The sequence below is a fragment of the Dendropsophus ebraccatus genome, chromosome 7 (genome assembly GCF_027789765.1).
Source record: "Dendropsophus ebraccatus isolate aDenEbr1 chromosome 7, aDenEbr1.pat, whole genome shotgun sequence".
Classification (NCBI taxonomy): Eukaryota; Metazoa; Chordata; class Amphibia; order Anura; family Hylidae; genus Dendropsophus; species Dendropsophus ebraccatus.
The window spans coordinates 25,207,939-25,226,032 of NC_091460.1; the positions used below are offsets into that span (position 1 = coordinate 25,207,939).

Below are 18,094 nucleotides of genomic sequence, written 5' to 3' on the forward strand. Positions count from 1 at the left end.
AGATGACATCCTTTTCCTTTATGTAGAATTTGTGTTTTTTCCAATAAACCTGGGCTTGAGCTTGTTTCACATGATCTTGTTTCACATGTATCTGTGTCATGTTTCTCAAGATTGTAAAATGCTCTACCAAGTCCCATTAAGACTGACAGCGATTTCTCCCACAAAAGTAAATTGTATTATTGTTTCTCAATTAAACATCAATTCGCACATGAGTATTTTTGTAAATTTTTTTTACATATCCACTGTACATTATGGGGGACATTTATGAAGGGTATGCCAGAGGCGTACGCCAGGGTGAAGGTGCAGATTCGCCCTTTTTCCCTGGCGTACGCCTCCCGTAGTCCTGACTCTCACAATGGGCGGGCTGGCGGAGCATGGGGGGGTTGACGAGATGGGGAGGAGGCGTGGCCTCCTCCTGCACCTCATTTATCATGATTTACACCTGCTCGCAGGCACAAACCATGATGCAAATCTACACCTTCTGAAAGCAGGTGTAGATTTGGTCTGCTGGGTGCAGATTTGGGTGCTCGGCCGGCTGGATTATTTAAGAGGCGTACGCCTCTTAGTAAATCCTGCCGCAAAAAAGGGACGGGGCTTAATATGGGACGGTGTACTTGTACGCCGGTCTTCATAAATCGACCCCTCTGTGTTTCCCGGTGTAAAGTAAAGAAGGAGGCATCTCAAATTTTAAGAGTGATTATCCCAATTTGCCTAGATAAACCGCTCTTTGTATTTAACTCCGGTCTCAACAGTATTATAAAACATTTCGGGAAGAATATGCAGCCTAAAATACCAACACTTGAAGATATTATAGCAAATATTTCTACAAGAACTGTATTCTTCCCAGTAACACTCATATAGGCCGGGATAAAAGCCACCCAGACGCTGCACACAACCAGCATGCTGAATGTTATGTTTTTAGCTTCATTAAAACTATCTGGTAAATTTCTGGCCAAGAAAGCAACAATAAAACTAACAGCAATGAGTAGTCCCATATAGCCCAGGAGTATGGAGAAGGCCAGCATTGACCCTTCATTACACTGGAATATGATCTTGTCTTGATATAAGTGAGTGTTCTGTTCTGGGAATGGAGGAGATGTAGATAACCAGATGATACTGAGTAACACTTGAAGAAATGAACAGAAGAAGACAACACAGTTTGTAATTTTTACACCAATAAATTTTCTCCAGGAGCTTCCAGGTTTGGTGGCTTTGAAGGCCATGTAGACCATGATGGTTTTAGCCAGAATAGAAGAGATGGCTACTGAGAAGATGATCCCAAATGAAGTCTGGCGGAGCATACAGGTGACATGTGTAGGGCGACCCAGGAACAAGAATACACAGAGGAAACTCAACATGATGGAGACCAGGAGGATGAAGCTCAGGGTTTGATTATTGGCTCTGACCACTGGAGTGTCTCGGAATAGAATGAAGATGCCCAAGATTGTAGATGTTTTGAAAAAGCACAAGACAGAAATGATACAGACTGTAAGAACTGTGAGGCCATTATTGTAAGACAGAAATTCAATAGGTTTTGGTACACACTCATTGAAATCATTTGGCCATTGGTCTTCAGGACATTTTAGGCATGAGACACTGTCTACAAAAAAAGAGCAAATTGTAAAGCTAAACATAATTTTCCAATATTGAGATTGCTCTCTCAATAAGTGCAGACTTAGGGGCATATTTATAAAATTTTCCCCATGTGTACACCAAGAGAAGTTAAATTTTTGCATAAACCATGCGCCTTTTCCATGGTGTAAGCTCCACTCACCTAATGGGCGCTTACCAATGAGGGTATTTTAACCGCTTCACGTCAGCCATACGGCTATATACGTTCTGGCTCTACACACCCTGTGCAGCAGGAACGAATGTAAATGTTTCTGACTGTGAAGGAGATTTAATATGTGTAGGGCCATTTGAATGCAATCGGCCCTGCACACATTACTGTTCCCAGACTCGGGAATGGCAGGCAGCCGCAGTTCCACAGCTGCCTGTCCTTAAACCCCTTAAAAGCCACAATGCACAGGTAGTAAGTGGGGGTCCTGATCACTTGTGCCGGCTGGCGGGGGAAAGCCACTTACCTCCGTCCTGTCGGATCTTTGATCTGTAGCTAGAGTCTACTACCAGGGAGACTCTATGCACAAATTGCCCATAACACTGATAAATGCTCTGCTATGACAGAGCATTCATCAGTATATGTAATCAGAGCATTACATAAATAAGTGCCCTAAGGGATATGCAATACAAAATGTGTAAAAAAATAAAAATAATAATAAAAAAAAAACATTCAAAAAATTATAAAAAATGCCCACAGATTTATATTACCCTTTTCCCATTATACATATGCGAATATTTAATAAAAAAAAACATAAAAAAATTAACATATTACATATCATAGCATGCAGAATTGTCTGATCTATTAAAACATAAAAAGAATTGCTGTTTTTTTTTAAATTATATATTAGAAAAAAATGAATAAAAAAACTTCAAAATGTATTTCTTCTGTCAATATGATGCAAATAAAAACTAGAGATCATGGTTCAAAAAATGACATGATCAGACAATATTTGATTTAATTTAAAAAAATGCAGTCTCACAAACAGGAACAATTCAGACCTTTGTAGCAAAATATCGACACCCATGAGTGCGGACAGATTAGAGGAGTTCCGTCTTCACATCCGGCATGGACGCTCCTGAAGTCCATGTGTCCTGTGCGGCAGAGACCTCTGTAACTGATGGGAGGCCAGTAGCTGGCGTAGTCACGCTACGTATAAGAGGCCAACCCCTACTTCTTTTTAAGTGTAGACAAAGGAGGGTTTGGCCTCTGAAACGTAGCGTTACTATGCCAGCTACTGGCCTCCCATCTGTTACAGAGGTCTCTGCTGCACAGGACACACTTACTTCAGGAGCGTCAATGCCAGACACGAAGACAGTGCCCCTATACTGTGTCCGCACTCTTGGGTGTTGATATTTTTGCTACAAAAGTCTAAATTGTTCCTGTTGTTTGTAAGACTGCATTTTTTTAGATTTAAGGCACTTTAAGAGAATACCAAATATTGTCTGATGGTGTCAAGTTGCTCATTTAAATTATTGGACATTCAGGAGTAACTGACACTATTTGATGACACAAAATACCCTGAGTATTCAGTTTAAAGAGCTCTGTTTGGAAAAAATTACACCCCAACCAGCCCTTTAGGTGGAAAAATAAAAGTGCTGTGGCTCTTAGAAAGCGGGGAGGAACATTGCATTAATTTGACCCGGACATGCGGGCACCAATGACCTAGGTTATGAAGGGGTTAATTTTACTGTAGAAGAAACTGTTATGTTAGACCTTTACCTGTTTCATTGGTTATTTCTCCTTCTGAACATTTTAAACATTCAAAGCAGCATTTATGTATTCCCGGCTTCAAAATTCTTTTGTAACCCGGAGGACACTGATCAGAGCAGGTGGAAACTGGAATCTGTTACAAGTAATGGGAAATAGATGATGTTAAAGCAAAATCAATGATTGAATGATTTACACATTTTAATTTGAGATGACTGAACCGGATCCCGAGTTGTACCCGAACTTTCTGGTCCAACTTGGATTCGAGCAGAACTGAGGTCAATTAGGAGGCACATAGGGTGGTGATATAATAGGTTGTATATAAACTGGGGGCCATCTTGGGAGTGGCCATTTTAATCTTGGAAAATTACAGTGTGCACAGCATTAGAGAGTGCAGTACAACTGTATACCTCCCCGCAGCAGCACGCACCTCCTTGTTCAGCATATCATCAGCATAGAGCAAGGGACAGAACTGAACAGGCAGGGAGAGATAAGTATTCTGCACAAAAAGTCTGCAGCTGGATTATAGTAAGTGACTACTTTGTACCAGCAGGAAGGCAGCTCATTTCATTGTCTCATCAGCAGTTCATCAGATTCAAAAGCCCACAGCAAGTGACAGAATTGAGAGTTTATACTAGTAGAATGTCCAAAAGAAAAGAAACAAAAAAAAAAAACAAGCAAGAATGTGACCTCCATACTACATGCACTATATACAGCTATGCATATAAACTACACAATTCAAAGAGAGTAAAAAATATATTCACACAAGAGCTGGACAGAGAAGAAAAGCAGACAAGGGAGACAAACCTCCTTACAAGGCCATGAGAGTGTTAAAAACACTTAAAATGCATAAATCAATAACGGATTACACTAACAACTGACCCCTAACCCCTTGAGGACCAAGCCCAAAATGACCAGGCCACATTTTATGAATTTGACATGTGTCACTTTATTTATTAATAACTTTGAGGTGCTTTTAGGGCCCTTTTACACAGAAAGATTATTTCACAGATTATCTTCCAAAGACTTGAAGCCAAAGCCAGGACAGGATTTGAATAGAGGAGATATTTCAGGCTTTCTTTTATGACCTGATGTTTATAGTCTGTTCCTGGTTTTGGCTTCAAATCTTTGGCAGATAATCTTTCTGTGTAAAAGGGCCCTTACCTATCCTAATTATTCTGAGATTGTTTTCTCATGACATATTCTACTTTATAATACTGGTGAGTGGATATTTATAGCAAATCTTTATTAAAAAAAAAAAAAAAACACAAAATAATGTGAAAAATTGCATTTGTCTGACTTTTGTCTGAAATTTTCGGCCTGTAAAGAAAATAGCTATAACACATAAATTAAATACTAAAAAAACATTATCAATATGTCTATTTTATGTTGGCAGCATTTTTTAAGAAAATAGAAAGCTCAAAAGTTTAGCAGCAAAAATTTCAAAATCAGATTTTTTTTTACGGACCAGTTCAGGTTTGAACTCAATTTAAGGGGACTGTATCTTAGGAAACCCCACAAATCACAACATTTCCAAAACTGCACCCCCTAAACTGTTAAAAATCACTTCCAAAAAGTTTACCCTTAAGGTAAGTCACAGAAATAAAAGCTAAATGTGTAAGAAAACTGAAAATTTCAATTTTCTGTACACAAATTATATTGTTATGAAATTTATCTCATAATAGAAAACCTATTACGAGAGAAATGCACCACAATATTTATTGCCCTGTTTTTGCAGTTTATAGAAATGTCATATAGGTGGCCCTAAAGTGACGCAAGGTGGTACATCCTCTTTAATTATATATAATTGTATATAACTTATTTCAACAATAGTTCATGGTTTATGGTGGTAGATTATCCGCCACCAAAATAAGTATAATGAGGGGAAATTATGCAGTAATAATATCAACCTCCCAAGAAAAAAACTATGAAAGAAATGCAATCTGGTGTAATTTTTTGCGGCATCCTCTCTAGCTTTTAATTATATCATATTGGTGTAAGAGAAAAATTTGGATCACTTTTTATATATTTTTTTCCTGATATATAATAAAAAAAAATCAGCAATCCTGTGTTTTTTTTCCCCCCGTTTACGCCATTCACCGTGTGGGAACAATAATATTAAACTTGAATAGATCGGACAATTCTGCCTGCTATGATATGTAATATGTGTAATTTTTTTACATATTTTTATAATGGGCAATGAGGTATTTTAAACTTTTTTTGGGGGTTGGGAGTTATAAGGGGTTTTAATACTTTTAAAAACTTTTTCTTTTAACTACACTTTAAAAAAAAATATATTTTTACTGTAAAACATGCAATCATTGGATTGCATATACTGATCTATGCTATACCAGTCAGTCAGTACTATAGGCGTTTTGTGCATAGAATCTGCCTGAGAGCAGACTCTATGCACAGAACGCTGATCCGACAGGACGAAGGATGTGGATTATTCGCGCCCGTTGGTACAAATGATCATTTAGTGACAGGAGCTTGTCCTTTAACTGACTACCTTAAACGCTGTGATTGCTATAGATTGCTGTGTTTAAGGGGTTAATGACAGACAACTGCGGGATCCAGCTTTATCTCCGGTCCCGGACACACTGATGTGTGAGGGACTGCTCTCACTGTAGTGTTCCCGCACACATCTACAGCCCCTCACAGTCAGGAACGCTTATATACGCTCCTTCTGATCTAGGTATGTGCAGCAGGAACGTATATATACAGATAGCTGAAGTGAAGGGGTTCATTACGAATAATAAACGATTGTGTTGCCATTGTATTGGAGTAACATATACCGTGATAAGACTAGTACAGAACCTTTTATATCAAGAAGCAAAGCAAATACTGATGTAAAACAGATTTGACCAGTGAGAAGAACTGGCTATTTCCCCTTGGAGGTTTTGTCTAGTCCAGCCTCATGTGGTGCATCAAATAGGGTGCTCAGTGCTGTGGGAAGTTTTGCTACTACTAGGCAAACAAGACTGTCAGTGTGTCATAGGCACAGGATCAGGGAAGATTTTATATACCCTGTGCCTGACTCCAACGAATAGACACCAGGCTGTTCACAACCAGTATTGTCTTTCCAGTCCCATAAACCACCCCCTACTGCCACCATCCACCAGTCTCACCATCCACCACCCACATATTGTGAATGCACTATTAGAAGAACAAGTAATACATTACATCTAAAGTTTTCCAAACTATTTCCTCATTGCTGATTTCCAGCTGACTTCCTTCTTCCATTGTTGCGTTAAATTTTCCAACAACGCTATGGAGCAATGTTCCGTCAAATGGACAGGCATAGTTAAGGATGTGATAGAGAGAAGACAATTCTCCTTTCTCATTTAAATGGACATCTTCTCCGAGAGGATCTCTGAAATGAATTCTTCTTAGGTACTAGGAGAAGGGACAATTCATTGCACAAGATTTATAGTAACTGAAAATGATTGTTTCTGATAATAAGTGAAAAAAAAAATCCTATATCATGCTTTTCGACCAGTGAAAGTATGATTCTACGCGATACTGTATATTAGAGAAGCATCATTGTCTGGCTATATCTGTGATGTCTCCCTTGCCTAAGCTTCAAATTTGCAGATTTCTGGTGTTAATAGTTGGAGGATCATTTATAGGTTGTATTAAAGAATATTTCTGATCCTAACGAGTTTTAATGAAGAATAATAAAGGTAAGATGCGTGGAGGTCATCAGCTCCTGAGGAGGGCCCACTCAGCTGCCGATTGCTGGGCCTAGCCCTTTACCTATAGGCGTTGTTGGGGGTAAAGAGGAGGCCTAAAACTATATATTCTCCAGCAAGGAAGCTACTATGTTTCTGTTACAGATTCTGCAGTGAAGAGTGGTAGCCTTGGCCAGAAACAAAAAAATTGCTATAGGCCATAGGCAGGCTATACTAATAGATCCCTGATTTAGTGAATCGATGCAATGCATTGCAATACAGGGGGAAACTAATTGTCTCAGCAATAAACCTTACAGATATTTTTCAAATGTTTCTTACTTTTTTCATGTAAACTTTAAATTCTTTGTATTTGTCTTTACTATTTCTGTGTAGATGTAATTGCATCTCATGTAGAGAATGGGCCATGGCATAGACAGATTTATACACTAGATAAGTGACTCCAAAACTCTCATTGTCATAGAGATTTGTCCCAAGTTTACTTAATTTTATAGTTTTGTCGCATTCATGAAGCTGATAGTGATCAGGAATTTTATTAAGATCCGGAAATGAGGTTAAGCAATGAAAAGTATAGGCCAAGATGTTCTCCATTAAAATGTCCCTTGGACGATTTATTGGGCTGATATTGTCTAGGAAATTTTTCAAATCTCGTATCCTCTTTAAATGCGGAGAAAACACCAGACTCCCATGAAATGTTGGTTTTCGTGTTTCAGGGATTATCATGTGGGAATTCCATCCTACTGGTATAATGAATGTCTTCTCATGAGCTTTTCTAAATTGGAATTCAATAAAATATGCAACATAAACAGTAAATTTTCCGCAGATTACAATGACCTGAGAAGTTGAGCTGTTAAGGATCGATAGGTTTAGTTTTTCGTTTTTTTCTTCTTCCCTTTCATCATATATTTTAATAACATACTCTATACAGATATCATATTTAGCGGCCATTGTCTTTAGCTCCTGGCTCTGCTTCTCCCCCACAAAATCATTAGATGCCACAACACCGATCCATGTCCAGTTATAATGTCTGAGTAACTGAACAATTGCCTGGAGTTGGGTTGAGTAATTGGGAAGTGCTTGGAAGAAGGACGGAAAGAGTTTTACATTGCTGAGTATAGGATCCACCGCACCATAACTGATCTGAATAACATACAAATTTTAGGAACAAAGAAGACTCAGCATGTTCTACTGTATCATAAAAAATATAGAACACTGTATGTAATAAATATACTATTTGACAATATACATAATACATGAAGACAAAAATTTTTATTTCTAGTACAAAATGAACAGTTGCCTATTTAAAGTGACTCTCTACCCACAATCTGACTCCTCCCAAACCACTTTTACCTTCGGATAGCTGCTTTTAATCCAAGATCTGTCCTGGGGTCTGTTCGGCAGGTGATTCAGTTATTGCCCTAAAAAACAACTTTTAAACTTGCAGCCTCGTGCCCAACGGGAGTATCTGTTCCCTTACTTTGCGCCACCCCTCCTTCCCTCCTCCCCTCCCTCTTCATCATTAGTAATGCCACTGAAACATTTTCTCTGGTCTGAACACTGCACAGGTGCCTTAACGATCCAGCCCATGTTTAGTATTCATACAGCTGAGGAATAGGAGACAATCTGCCTGGAGTATTCCTAATGATGGGGAGGGCGGGGAGGAGTGACAGAGAGGTTGTGCCAGCCTAATGCATAAACAATCTAAGCCCAGACCGTTGAGCACAGGGCTGCCAGTTTAAAAGTTGTTTTTTAGGACAATAACTGCATCACCTGCCGAACGGACCCCAGGACAGATCTTGGATTAAAAGCAGCTATCTGAAGGTACAATTGGTTTGGGGGGATCAGATTGTGTGTACAGAGTCACTTTAACTCCTTCTTGCTCCAGGATCTACCAGTATATCTTGGCAGTGATGCTGTTTGCACTCCAGGATACTCATTTTCATCAGAATTAGAAAATTGCTAGATTTCGAAGCCTTCAAATGTCCTAAAAATAATACCAATGTAGAAACAAAATGGAAGCCACACTCACAATCTGTCATTTTCAATTCTTTATTTCATGTGAAGAACAGCAGACACAGTGTCGATAAAAATCAAGGCAGATGCCAGGCAGGTGTGGTAACAGCAGAATTTTTATACTCACGTAAATTTGGTTTCTTTGAGACAGAAGGCAGCACAGAAGGGTTATCAGCTCCTCCTATTTTCTCCTAGGACCGCCCACCTAAAATAAAAAAACTTAAAACTAAGTTAACCAATCGGCACAGAACAGTACACAATAAGAGAGCATCAAGACCCTTCCCCTATGTGTAATAATGAATAGACTCCTTGATGCTCAATACAACTTTGTTAGGGAGGGTACATATGTGCTGCCTTCTGTCTCAAAGAAACCAAATTTACGTGAGTATAAAAATTCTGCTTTATTAGTCGCCATCCAGCAGCACAGAAGGGATTTTACTAGCACAAAAAGGGAGGGCATTATATAGCGGCACTAAGAACTCCGGTACTAAAGGCTGGATTACTGCTACGGATGTCAAGCCTGTAATGCCTTATAAACGTAGAGCTTGAAGTCCACGATGCAGCGTTGCAGATATCCTGGAGTGGTATCTGAGCTCTCTCGGCCCAGGTCGCAGCTGTCGATCTAGTTGAATTAGCTTTTACAGGAAAAGGTTGTCTTTTCCCTGCTGCTTTGTAAGCCTCTAGGATGGTAAATTTTAACCACCTGGCCAAAGTGTCTTTCGAAGCCTTCTTGCCTTTGTTGCAGCCATTGAATTGGACAAACAGATTTTCATCTTAACGGAAGGATTCAACTTTCTGCAAATAAGTACGTATTTCAGAGAAAGGAGGATTGAGAAAAACACATAGGGGGAGGGTCTTGATGCTCTCTTATTGTGTACTGTTCCGTGCCGATTGGTTAACTTGGTTTTAAGTTTTTTTTATTTTAGGTGGGCGGTCCTAGGAGAAAATAAGAGGAGCTGATAACCCTTCTGTGCTGCCGGATGGTGACTAAGAAAGCCTGTTTCATGCTATCACGCTTCTATGGACCACCTACATTGTGCACCTCATCCTGTCTTAAATACCAGAACGGTAAACTGATGGCCTCATAGTCATGTAATACATATCTCATTACATTTAATGACACACATATTAAAAAGACTCTGTACCCACAATCTGACCCCCCAAACCGCTTGTACCTTCGGATAGCTGCTTTTAATCCAAGATCTTTCCTGGGGTCCGTTTGGCAGGTGATGCAGATATTGTCCTAAAAAACAACTTTTAAACTTACAGCCTCGTGTCCAATGGCCGGGGCTTAGATTGTGTATGCATTAGGCTGGCACAACCTCTCTGTCCCTCCTCCCCACCCTCCTCATCATTAGGAATGCTCCAGGTAGATTGTCTCCTATTCCCCATCTGTGTCAGCCTGGCATATGAGCTGGATCATTAAGGCACCTGTGCAATGTTCAGACAGGAGAAAATGTTCCAGTGGCATTCCTAATGATGAAGAGGGTGGGAAGCAGGGACGGAGGGGTGGTGCAAAGTTAGGGAACAGATATGGGAAGGAGGGACGGAGTGGTGGTGCAAAGTTAGGGCACAGATATTCTAAGCCACGGCCGTTGGGCACGGGGCTGCAAGAGGACCTAGGTTGTACAATCACACAGGATCAATGGGACATAGTATATACTGTAGTATTCCATATAGAGGCTCAGGGAAGAAACAGAGTGCTGCACATCACACCCATGGCTGATACTAGTGCCGCTTGGCTAAATAAAAAACACATCAGAATTTTGTGTATGAATTGATCAAGCCATACTGCCCCATGTACCTCGTGCCGGTATCTGATACACATGGGTCCCTACACTAAGTCCACACCGTGCCAGTCAGTGGCCACCAACCCCGCAGGCGTGCACAGCCAGGGAACGGGGGCCATGGGACGGCCCTGCGACCCCCATGCCACAGGACCAGACCCAAAAACACCACACCAGAACCCGGCCAGCACCGCCGGCGGAGAAGGTCGCCCCCAAGCAGCACAAGTCTGGATAAGGTATTGCGATCACCATAGCTGCAGCAAACAGAATGGGAAAAAAACAGGAGGGATTAAAACCATGTGCACTCAGGTGTCTCCTGCTAATTGCGGTCATGTGGGTCTCACCAGGAGGAGTGCAATACACGGAGAAAAGAGAGAAACAAAATGTGGCTCAGGGAAGAAACAGAGTGCTGCACATCACACCCATGGCTGATACTAGTGCCGCTTGGCTAAATAAAAAACACATCAGAATTTTGTGTATGAATTGATCAAGCCATACTGCCCCATGTACCTCGTGCCGGTATCTGATACACATGGGTCCCTTCACTAAGTCCACACCGTGCCAGTCAGTGGCCACCAACCCCGCAGGCGTGCACAGCCAGGGAACGGGGGCCATGGGACGGCCCTGCGACCCCCATGCCACAGGACCAGACCCAAAAACACCACACCAGAACCCGGCCACCACCGCCGGCGTAGAAGGTCGCCCCCAAGCAGCACAAGTCTGGATAAGGTATTGCGCTCACCATAGCTGCAGCAAACAGAATGGGAAAAAAACAGGAGGGATTAAAACCATGTGCACTCAGGTGTCTCCTGCTAATTGCGGTCATGTGGGTCTCACCAGGAGGAGTGCAATACACGGAGAAAAGAGAGAAACAAAATGTGGCTCAGGGAAGAAACAGAGTGCTGCACATCACACCCATGGCTGATACTAGTGCCGCTTGGCTAAATAAAAAACACATCAGAATTTTGTGTATGAATTGATCAAGCCATACTGCCCCATGTACCTCGTGCCGGTATCTGATACACATGGGTCCCTACACTAAGTCCACACCGTGCCAGTCAGTGGCCACCAACCCCGCAGGCGTGCACAGCCAGGGAACGGGGGCCATGGGACGGCCCTGCGACCCCCATGCCACAGGACCAGACCCAAAAACACCACACCAGAACCCGGCCAGCACCGCCGGCGGAGAAGGTCGCCCCCAAGCAGCACAAGTCTGGATAAGGTATTGCGCTCACCATAGCTGCAGCAAACAGAATGGGAAAAAAACAGGAGGGATTAAAACCATGTGCACTCAGGTGTCTCCTGCTAATTGCGGTCATGTGGGTCTCACCAGGAGGAGTGCAATACACGGAGAAAAGAGAGAAACAAAATGTGGCTCAGGGAAGAAACAGAGTGCTGCACATCACTGGTGGGGCTTTTTGGGTCTGGTCCTGTGACATTGGGGTTGCAGGGCCGTTCCATGGCCTCCCTTCCCTGCATGTGCACGCTTTGCGGGGTTGGCGGTCGCTGACCGACACGGTGTGGAGTTAGCGTAGGGACCCGTGTGGACCAGAGGACCTGCGCGGTGGTACACGGGGCAATATGGCTTGATCAATTCATATACAGACACTCTGGTGTTGATTTTTAATATAGGCCTAGCGGCATTAGTATCAGCCATAGATGGGATGTGCAGCGGTTCCATTCTCTCCAGCTCGTGTTTTGCAATTCTCCCTCTCTGAACAGCTCGCACTCCTTTATAAGACCCACATGACCAAAATTAGCAGGATATGCCTGTGCTCACATGTCTGGACCCTATGTCTTCCCCATTCTGTGAGAGCAGCAATGGTAAGTGTAATACCATATCCATACTTGTGTCGTTTGGGGGCAGCCTTCCCCGCCGGTGGTGCTGGCTGGGTTTTGGTGGGGCTTTTTGGGTCTGGTCCTGTGACATTGGGGTTGCAGGGCCGTTCCATGGCCTCCCTTCCCTGCATGTGCACGCTTTGCGGGGTTGGCGGTCGCTGACCGACACGGTGTGGAGTTAGCGTAGGGACCCGTGTGGACCAGAGGACCTGCGCGGTGGTACACGGGGCAATATGGCTTGATCAATTCATATACAGACACTCTGGTGTTGATTTTTAATATAGGCCTAGCGGCATTAGTATCAGCCATAGATGGGATGTGCAGCGGTTCCATTCTCTCCAGCTCGTGTATTCCATATAGAGGCTTGCACTGTATTGGACACCTAGAAACATCCTGCAAATTATTATACTGTTGGTACAGGACACCATATAAGTTAGCAAATTTTTTTCCAGATATGTCCCCGGTATGTTGGAGGTGCCATGAGAGTAATGGCACTCTGCTTCACATATGGTGGGAATGCCATCTAATTAAGATATTTTGGTCCCAAATAGAGGACCTTAAATGAAGTATACTTGTTTACCCACCAAATTGGGGTCCAGGTGCAGCCTTGATTTCAATGGACACAGAGAACATTCCACCCCAAGATAAGGTAATATTGCTGCATGCAGGGTCAGATTAAGGTTGGTGGAAGCCCCTGGCCACAATATTGTTGGGGCCCCCCATTCCCCCCCCCCCCCCCCCCAAAAAAAGAAAAAAACTATAACGTGATCTATACAGATGCCACTTACTGTAGGCAAGTAGGCGACTTAGCACAGACCACTCCTCACTCCTGGCTCTGTGGCTCAGCATCCTCCTCTGTTGTGCCCATGATGGTCACAAGAGGCTACAGTGCAGAGGAAGATGCCAGGCCCTAGAGACAGGAGAGGGGAGGGCTCAGTGTTCTCACGTTGTGTTTGTGTTAATAACGCAATGTGAGAACCCAGCACTTTCTCTGCGTTCTTACCTACTGTATTAGGGCCATATTAAATATTCTGAAATCCTAGGTAGGCATCACCGTTCTGCTAGATAGCCGCTCGCTTACAGAGTCTATTATAAGGCTCGATTAGCCATCGGTCGCACATCACTATTAAACGCAGCGATGCTCAGTTGGTGGCCAATGACTTTTGAACATGTAGAAAGACATTGATCAGTTATTTAGGGATTTTGCTAGGGAGAAGCAGTGTGAGTATTATGGTTAACCTTTTATTGTACCCCAGGGCACCCCTACTGAATAATGTTCTAAAAAATACAAAAGAAACGTCATTCAGTGACTCACAGGTGACGTCTTCTTTGATTTGAAGCATTACTTTCCCTTTTCCTCTCCATCCGGCCCAGACCATCATGATGATTTTTTTCAGCCAAAATTCAGCTCTTCAGAACCTGCCAGACAAACATCTTAGTCTCCGCACTTTACCAGCAACTTCCTTCCCTTATTCCAACCCATAAGGTCCCAAACAGTAGTAATGCCCCTTTTTGTTATGATTTCCAGTAAAGTGAGTAGGTATGTGGGTTGCCCCCTGTATGTAGGATCCCTTGCTGTGCCTCCATATAGTAATAATGCCCCTATGTCCCCATATAGTAATAATGCCTCCTGTTGTGCCCCCATATAGTAATAATGCCGCCTGCTGTTCCCTTAAATAGTTATAAAGTCCCTTGTCACCATATAGTAATAATGCCCCCTGCTGCTGTGCCTTCCATATAGTAATAATGTCCCCTGCTACTGTGCTCTCCATATAGTAATACTGCCCCCTGCTACTGTGCCCTTTATATAGTTATAATGCCCCCTGCTGTGCCCTCCATATACTAATAAGGTCTTCTGCTTTGCCCACACTTAATGTTATACTGTGCGCAGAAGTGCTGTGTGTGGGTTAGCAGCACCTGAGGCAAGGAAAAGTACTGTGCCCCCCAATGCCCCTAGCATTGTAGTCAATCCCCAATGGTGTCCTGGTAGCTGTAGTTAAACCCCCTCCCCCAAATCCCCAGTGGTAGCTGTAGTTCTCCCTTCCTGTTGTCCTGGTAGCTGTTGTTCTCCCCCCCCTCCGTGTCCTGGTAGCTGTAGTTATGCCCCCCCCCCTAGTGTCCTGGTAGCTTTAGTTCTCCCCCCCTGGTGTCCTGATAGCTGTAGTAATCCCCCCCCTGTCGGTGTCCTGGTAGCTATAGTTATCCCCCCCCTGGTGTCCTGGTAGCTGTAGTTCTCCCCCCTGGTGTCCGGGTAGCTCTAATTCACTCCCCCCTCCCTCCCTCCCCACTCAACTGTCCTCGCTCCAGAGCTGGGCTGGCCGGGTCTTCTTTGGCAGGCGGCGTGCGATGAAATGACGTAATCGCGCGGCCCGCCAGAGAGGAGCTGTCAGGCACAGCACTCTCCTGTGTCTAGTGGCCGCTGGACACAAGAGAGCGCCGTGCAAACGGGCCGCATCAGGATATGTCGGGGGCCTGATGCGGCTCGCAGAACAGAGTTCCCCAACCTGAACCCGGTACTCTGCTTCTGGGTTTGGGCTGGTGGGGGCCCCAAAGTGGTGGGGGCCCCGGAGCACATGCCCAGCGTGCCCAGCATGCCCTCCTTTTAATCCGGCCCTGGCTGCATGTATTAATGGCAGCAAGAAGAAGCATAGCTAGAAGATGGAAATCTAGTGAAGTTCCATCCACACTAGAGGGTATAGCTAAGGTACAGTACAACACAATTATGAGATGGAAACTGCAATAGCTCTAGGAATGAATGGGATTCTAAGATCCCATAAATGTTGGCAAAAATGGTGTACTGTATGTACTACTCCCAGCTTTACCCAAATAGAAGTTAGGACAAGAGACATAAAAACTAAAGTAAAATATACTTAAAATTACTGATATATACATATAGTAATAGGCTAATATAGAAAATCAGATGTCAAGGGGGGGGAGGGGGGGTTAGCTTATTGTTTATAATTGTTTATGTGCTTGCTTTGTATCATGAGTACCAGGTGTATACCTTATTAATGTCAATTTTGAAAATCAATAAAAAATTTAAAGCACAAAAAAGCAGCTATCCAAAGGTCCAAGTTGTTTGGGGGGATCAGATTGTGGGTACAGAGTCACTTTAAAAGACATAGTGAAACCCAAGCCCAAAAAAAAAATTACAGAAGAAAGATTTTTTTTTGTTTGCGTTTCACTTTGTCTTTTAATATGTGTGTCTTTATATGTAATGAGTTTTGTATTACATGACTGTGAGGCCGTCAGTTTGCCGTTCAGATATACTATTTAAGACGTGATGACGTGCACAATGTAGGTGGTCCGTAGAAGCATGATACCACACCTGCCTGGCAACTGCCTTGGTTTTTATCCACACTGTGTCTGCTGTTTTTCATATGAAATAAAGAATTGAAAACCTTGGATGGTGAGTGCGGCTTCCATTCTTTTTCTACATTGGTTCTATTTGTCATATGCTTTTTTTGTGGAGCCTGCACCACTTGGACTGTTGCTCCTAGTGGAACCTACACGTAGTAGTGCCGACCTCCCTGACTTTGTTTATCCTAAAAATAATGTTTATCAGATGATGGCAACATAACCCAGACATATTGTAAGTGTTAATTATTAGCTCTCTTATGTGGAATGGCCATCATTCTTACACGCATTTCTGAAAATGCTAATTTTTGAAAATTTTCACATAATTTTTTAAGAAAAATGTATCTTAAATATAATGTACAATGTATAATATACGAGGTGGGGGGATCCCAGCCCAGTCAGGAGGCACATTGTAATGTTAAGTCAGTGGGGAGCGCCCTCGAATGCCTATAGTTTGTCTGCAGGCTAAAACACAACTTTTATTTATCACTCTAAAATTAATAAATGTGCTCAACTATACAGCGGTGCATAAGTGATTGAAAATAGAGTGGGGGTATTGGTTACCTGTGGGTGGGTAAGCTTTATGTATAGTGGACAAGGTGGTTAGCTGGGAGCTCCACAGTCATTGGTGCTAAATTAGAGAACCTTGCGTTCAATCGACTTTTACAGGACGCATTACCTGGAGCATAAAACAAACCCGATCATGATTGCCGATTCTTTTAAAAAGCTGCCGAGCTGCCAGTGAAACATGTCAGTTCATAGGCAAACAATATATTTTACTGGGGAATAGTTTGGTATGGGTTGTAGGAATGCGTATCAAAAATCGCATTAATTGAGCCATACAGCACAATCCCGGCTGTGATGTGTCTGCATCTCTCAGTGAAAATATACGAGAGAAAGATAGGGACAGAGTACGGTGGTTAGAGTATCGGGTGTGTTTTGTGCTTATCACCCGGTACTGCATCCTGTAGTCGATTGAACACAAGGTTTGTTAATTTAGCACCAAAGGCCGTGGTGCTCCCAGCTAACCACCTTGTCCACTATACATAAAGCTCACTCACTACAACTACATAAAGTAAAAGCCAGGTTTGGAAAATATGGTTATGTCCTGAAGAACAAAAATGGCCGAATCCTTAAAGGGTTATTCTATTTAAAAGAAATATATTGTTTAGAACTCCAGAATAAATAGAAATAATGAAGTGGTCCATGACATTGCTGTACTGATACAACTCACCTGTGAGTATCCAAAAATGGTTAACATTTGAGCTAAGTTTAAGGATATATCTGGATTCATGTCTCCGATAACACCGACCAAGTTTCCAAACTTCTTACAAGTGTAATTAGGAATTGTGTCTCCAAAACCAGAGAGAATCTGTAGAACATTGTCTATGGCATTATTCACATTGTTACAGGAGTCATACACATGGTATCCCAGGGTCGTATTCGGTAAAATATCCAGATTCTTGTTAATTTCGTCAATGGAAAAAATAAAGGCCATGAGATATCTGTAGAATCGAGGCATGGGCCTGTCGAAAGTTAAATTTAGCTTTGAAGACAAGTATTAATGGAATATCCGTATGATTGGTTGAATACAATAATTAATGTAAACGTTACCGCTAACCAGGGTTGTATATATTACCTCCCTCTCAAACATCATTTTTCATATTTTGCTTCTCATGGTGAGACTAATAATTCCTTCCATACTTGTTATTATCTATTCAGTCTCCTTCCCCAGTTCTGAGCTGCTGTTTCCTGCTGAAGACACAAAAAAACTGTGTATGAGCTTTTCTCACCATCTCCCCCTCCTCCTTTTAGAGATGGCTGATGTAAACAAGTACCTAGAGTATCTGCAACTTTGTAATAATGGGAGTGATAATCACAGCTAGTTTCTCAGCAACTTGACCTCAGATTTACCCTCCCAGCATTACAAAGAAGCTACAGTGTTGCAAATAAAGCCAGTCAGGGACTTATTTACGTAATACCTCTCGTAATGGAGGAGAGAGGAGGGGAAGACAGAGAAAAAAAGCTCATACACTAATTTGTGTGTTTTTAGCAGAAAGCAGCAGCTCAGAACTGAGGGA

General features: G+C 42.5%; 1 protein-coding gene across 1 annotated transcript; it reads right to left on the reverse strand.

Moving 5' to 3' along the window:
• Nucleotides 1–680: 680 nt before the first annotated feature.
• Nucleotides 681–17,535, reverse strand: LOC138796529 (vomeronasal type-2 receptor 26-like). Its single transcript, XM_069976136.1, has 5 exons — nt 17,248–17,535; nt 7,339–8,157; nt 6,512–6,724; nt 3,341–3,464; nt 681–1,600 (listed from the first exon to the last, which is right to left on the reverse strand). The coding sequence occupies exons 1-5, from the start codon at nt 17,533–17,535 to the stop codon at nt 681–683; spliced, it is 2,364 nt and encodes a 787-aa protein (XP_069832237.1).
• Between the last annotated feature and the right edge of the window lie 559 nt (nt 17,536–18,094).

Bases quoted from the DNA above. Each gene is read 5' to 3' on its own strand.
- LOC138796529 (XM_069976136.1), bottom strand. From the start codon at position 17,535: ATGCCTCGATTCTACAGATATCTCATGGCCTTTATTTTTTCCATTGAC. The intron at 6,725-7,338 runs GTAAGAAACATT...CCCTTCTCCTAG, and splicing joins TTAAAGTTTACATGAAAAAA to TACCTAAGAAGAATTCATTT. The intron at 3,465-6,511 runs GTAATGTATTAC...TACTTGTAACAG, and splicing joins TAGTTTGGAAAACTTTAGAT to ATTCCAGTTTCCACCTGCTC.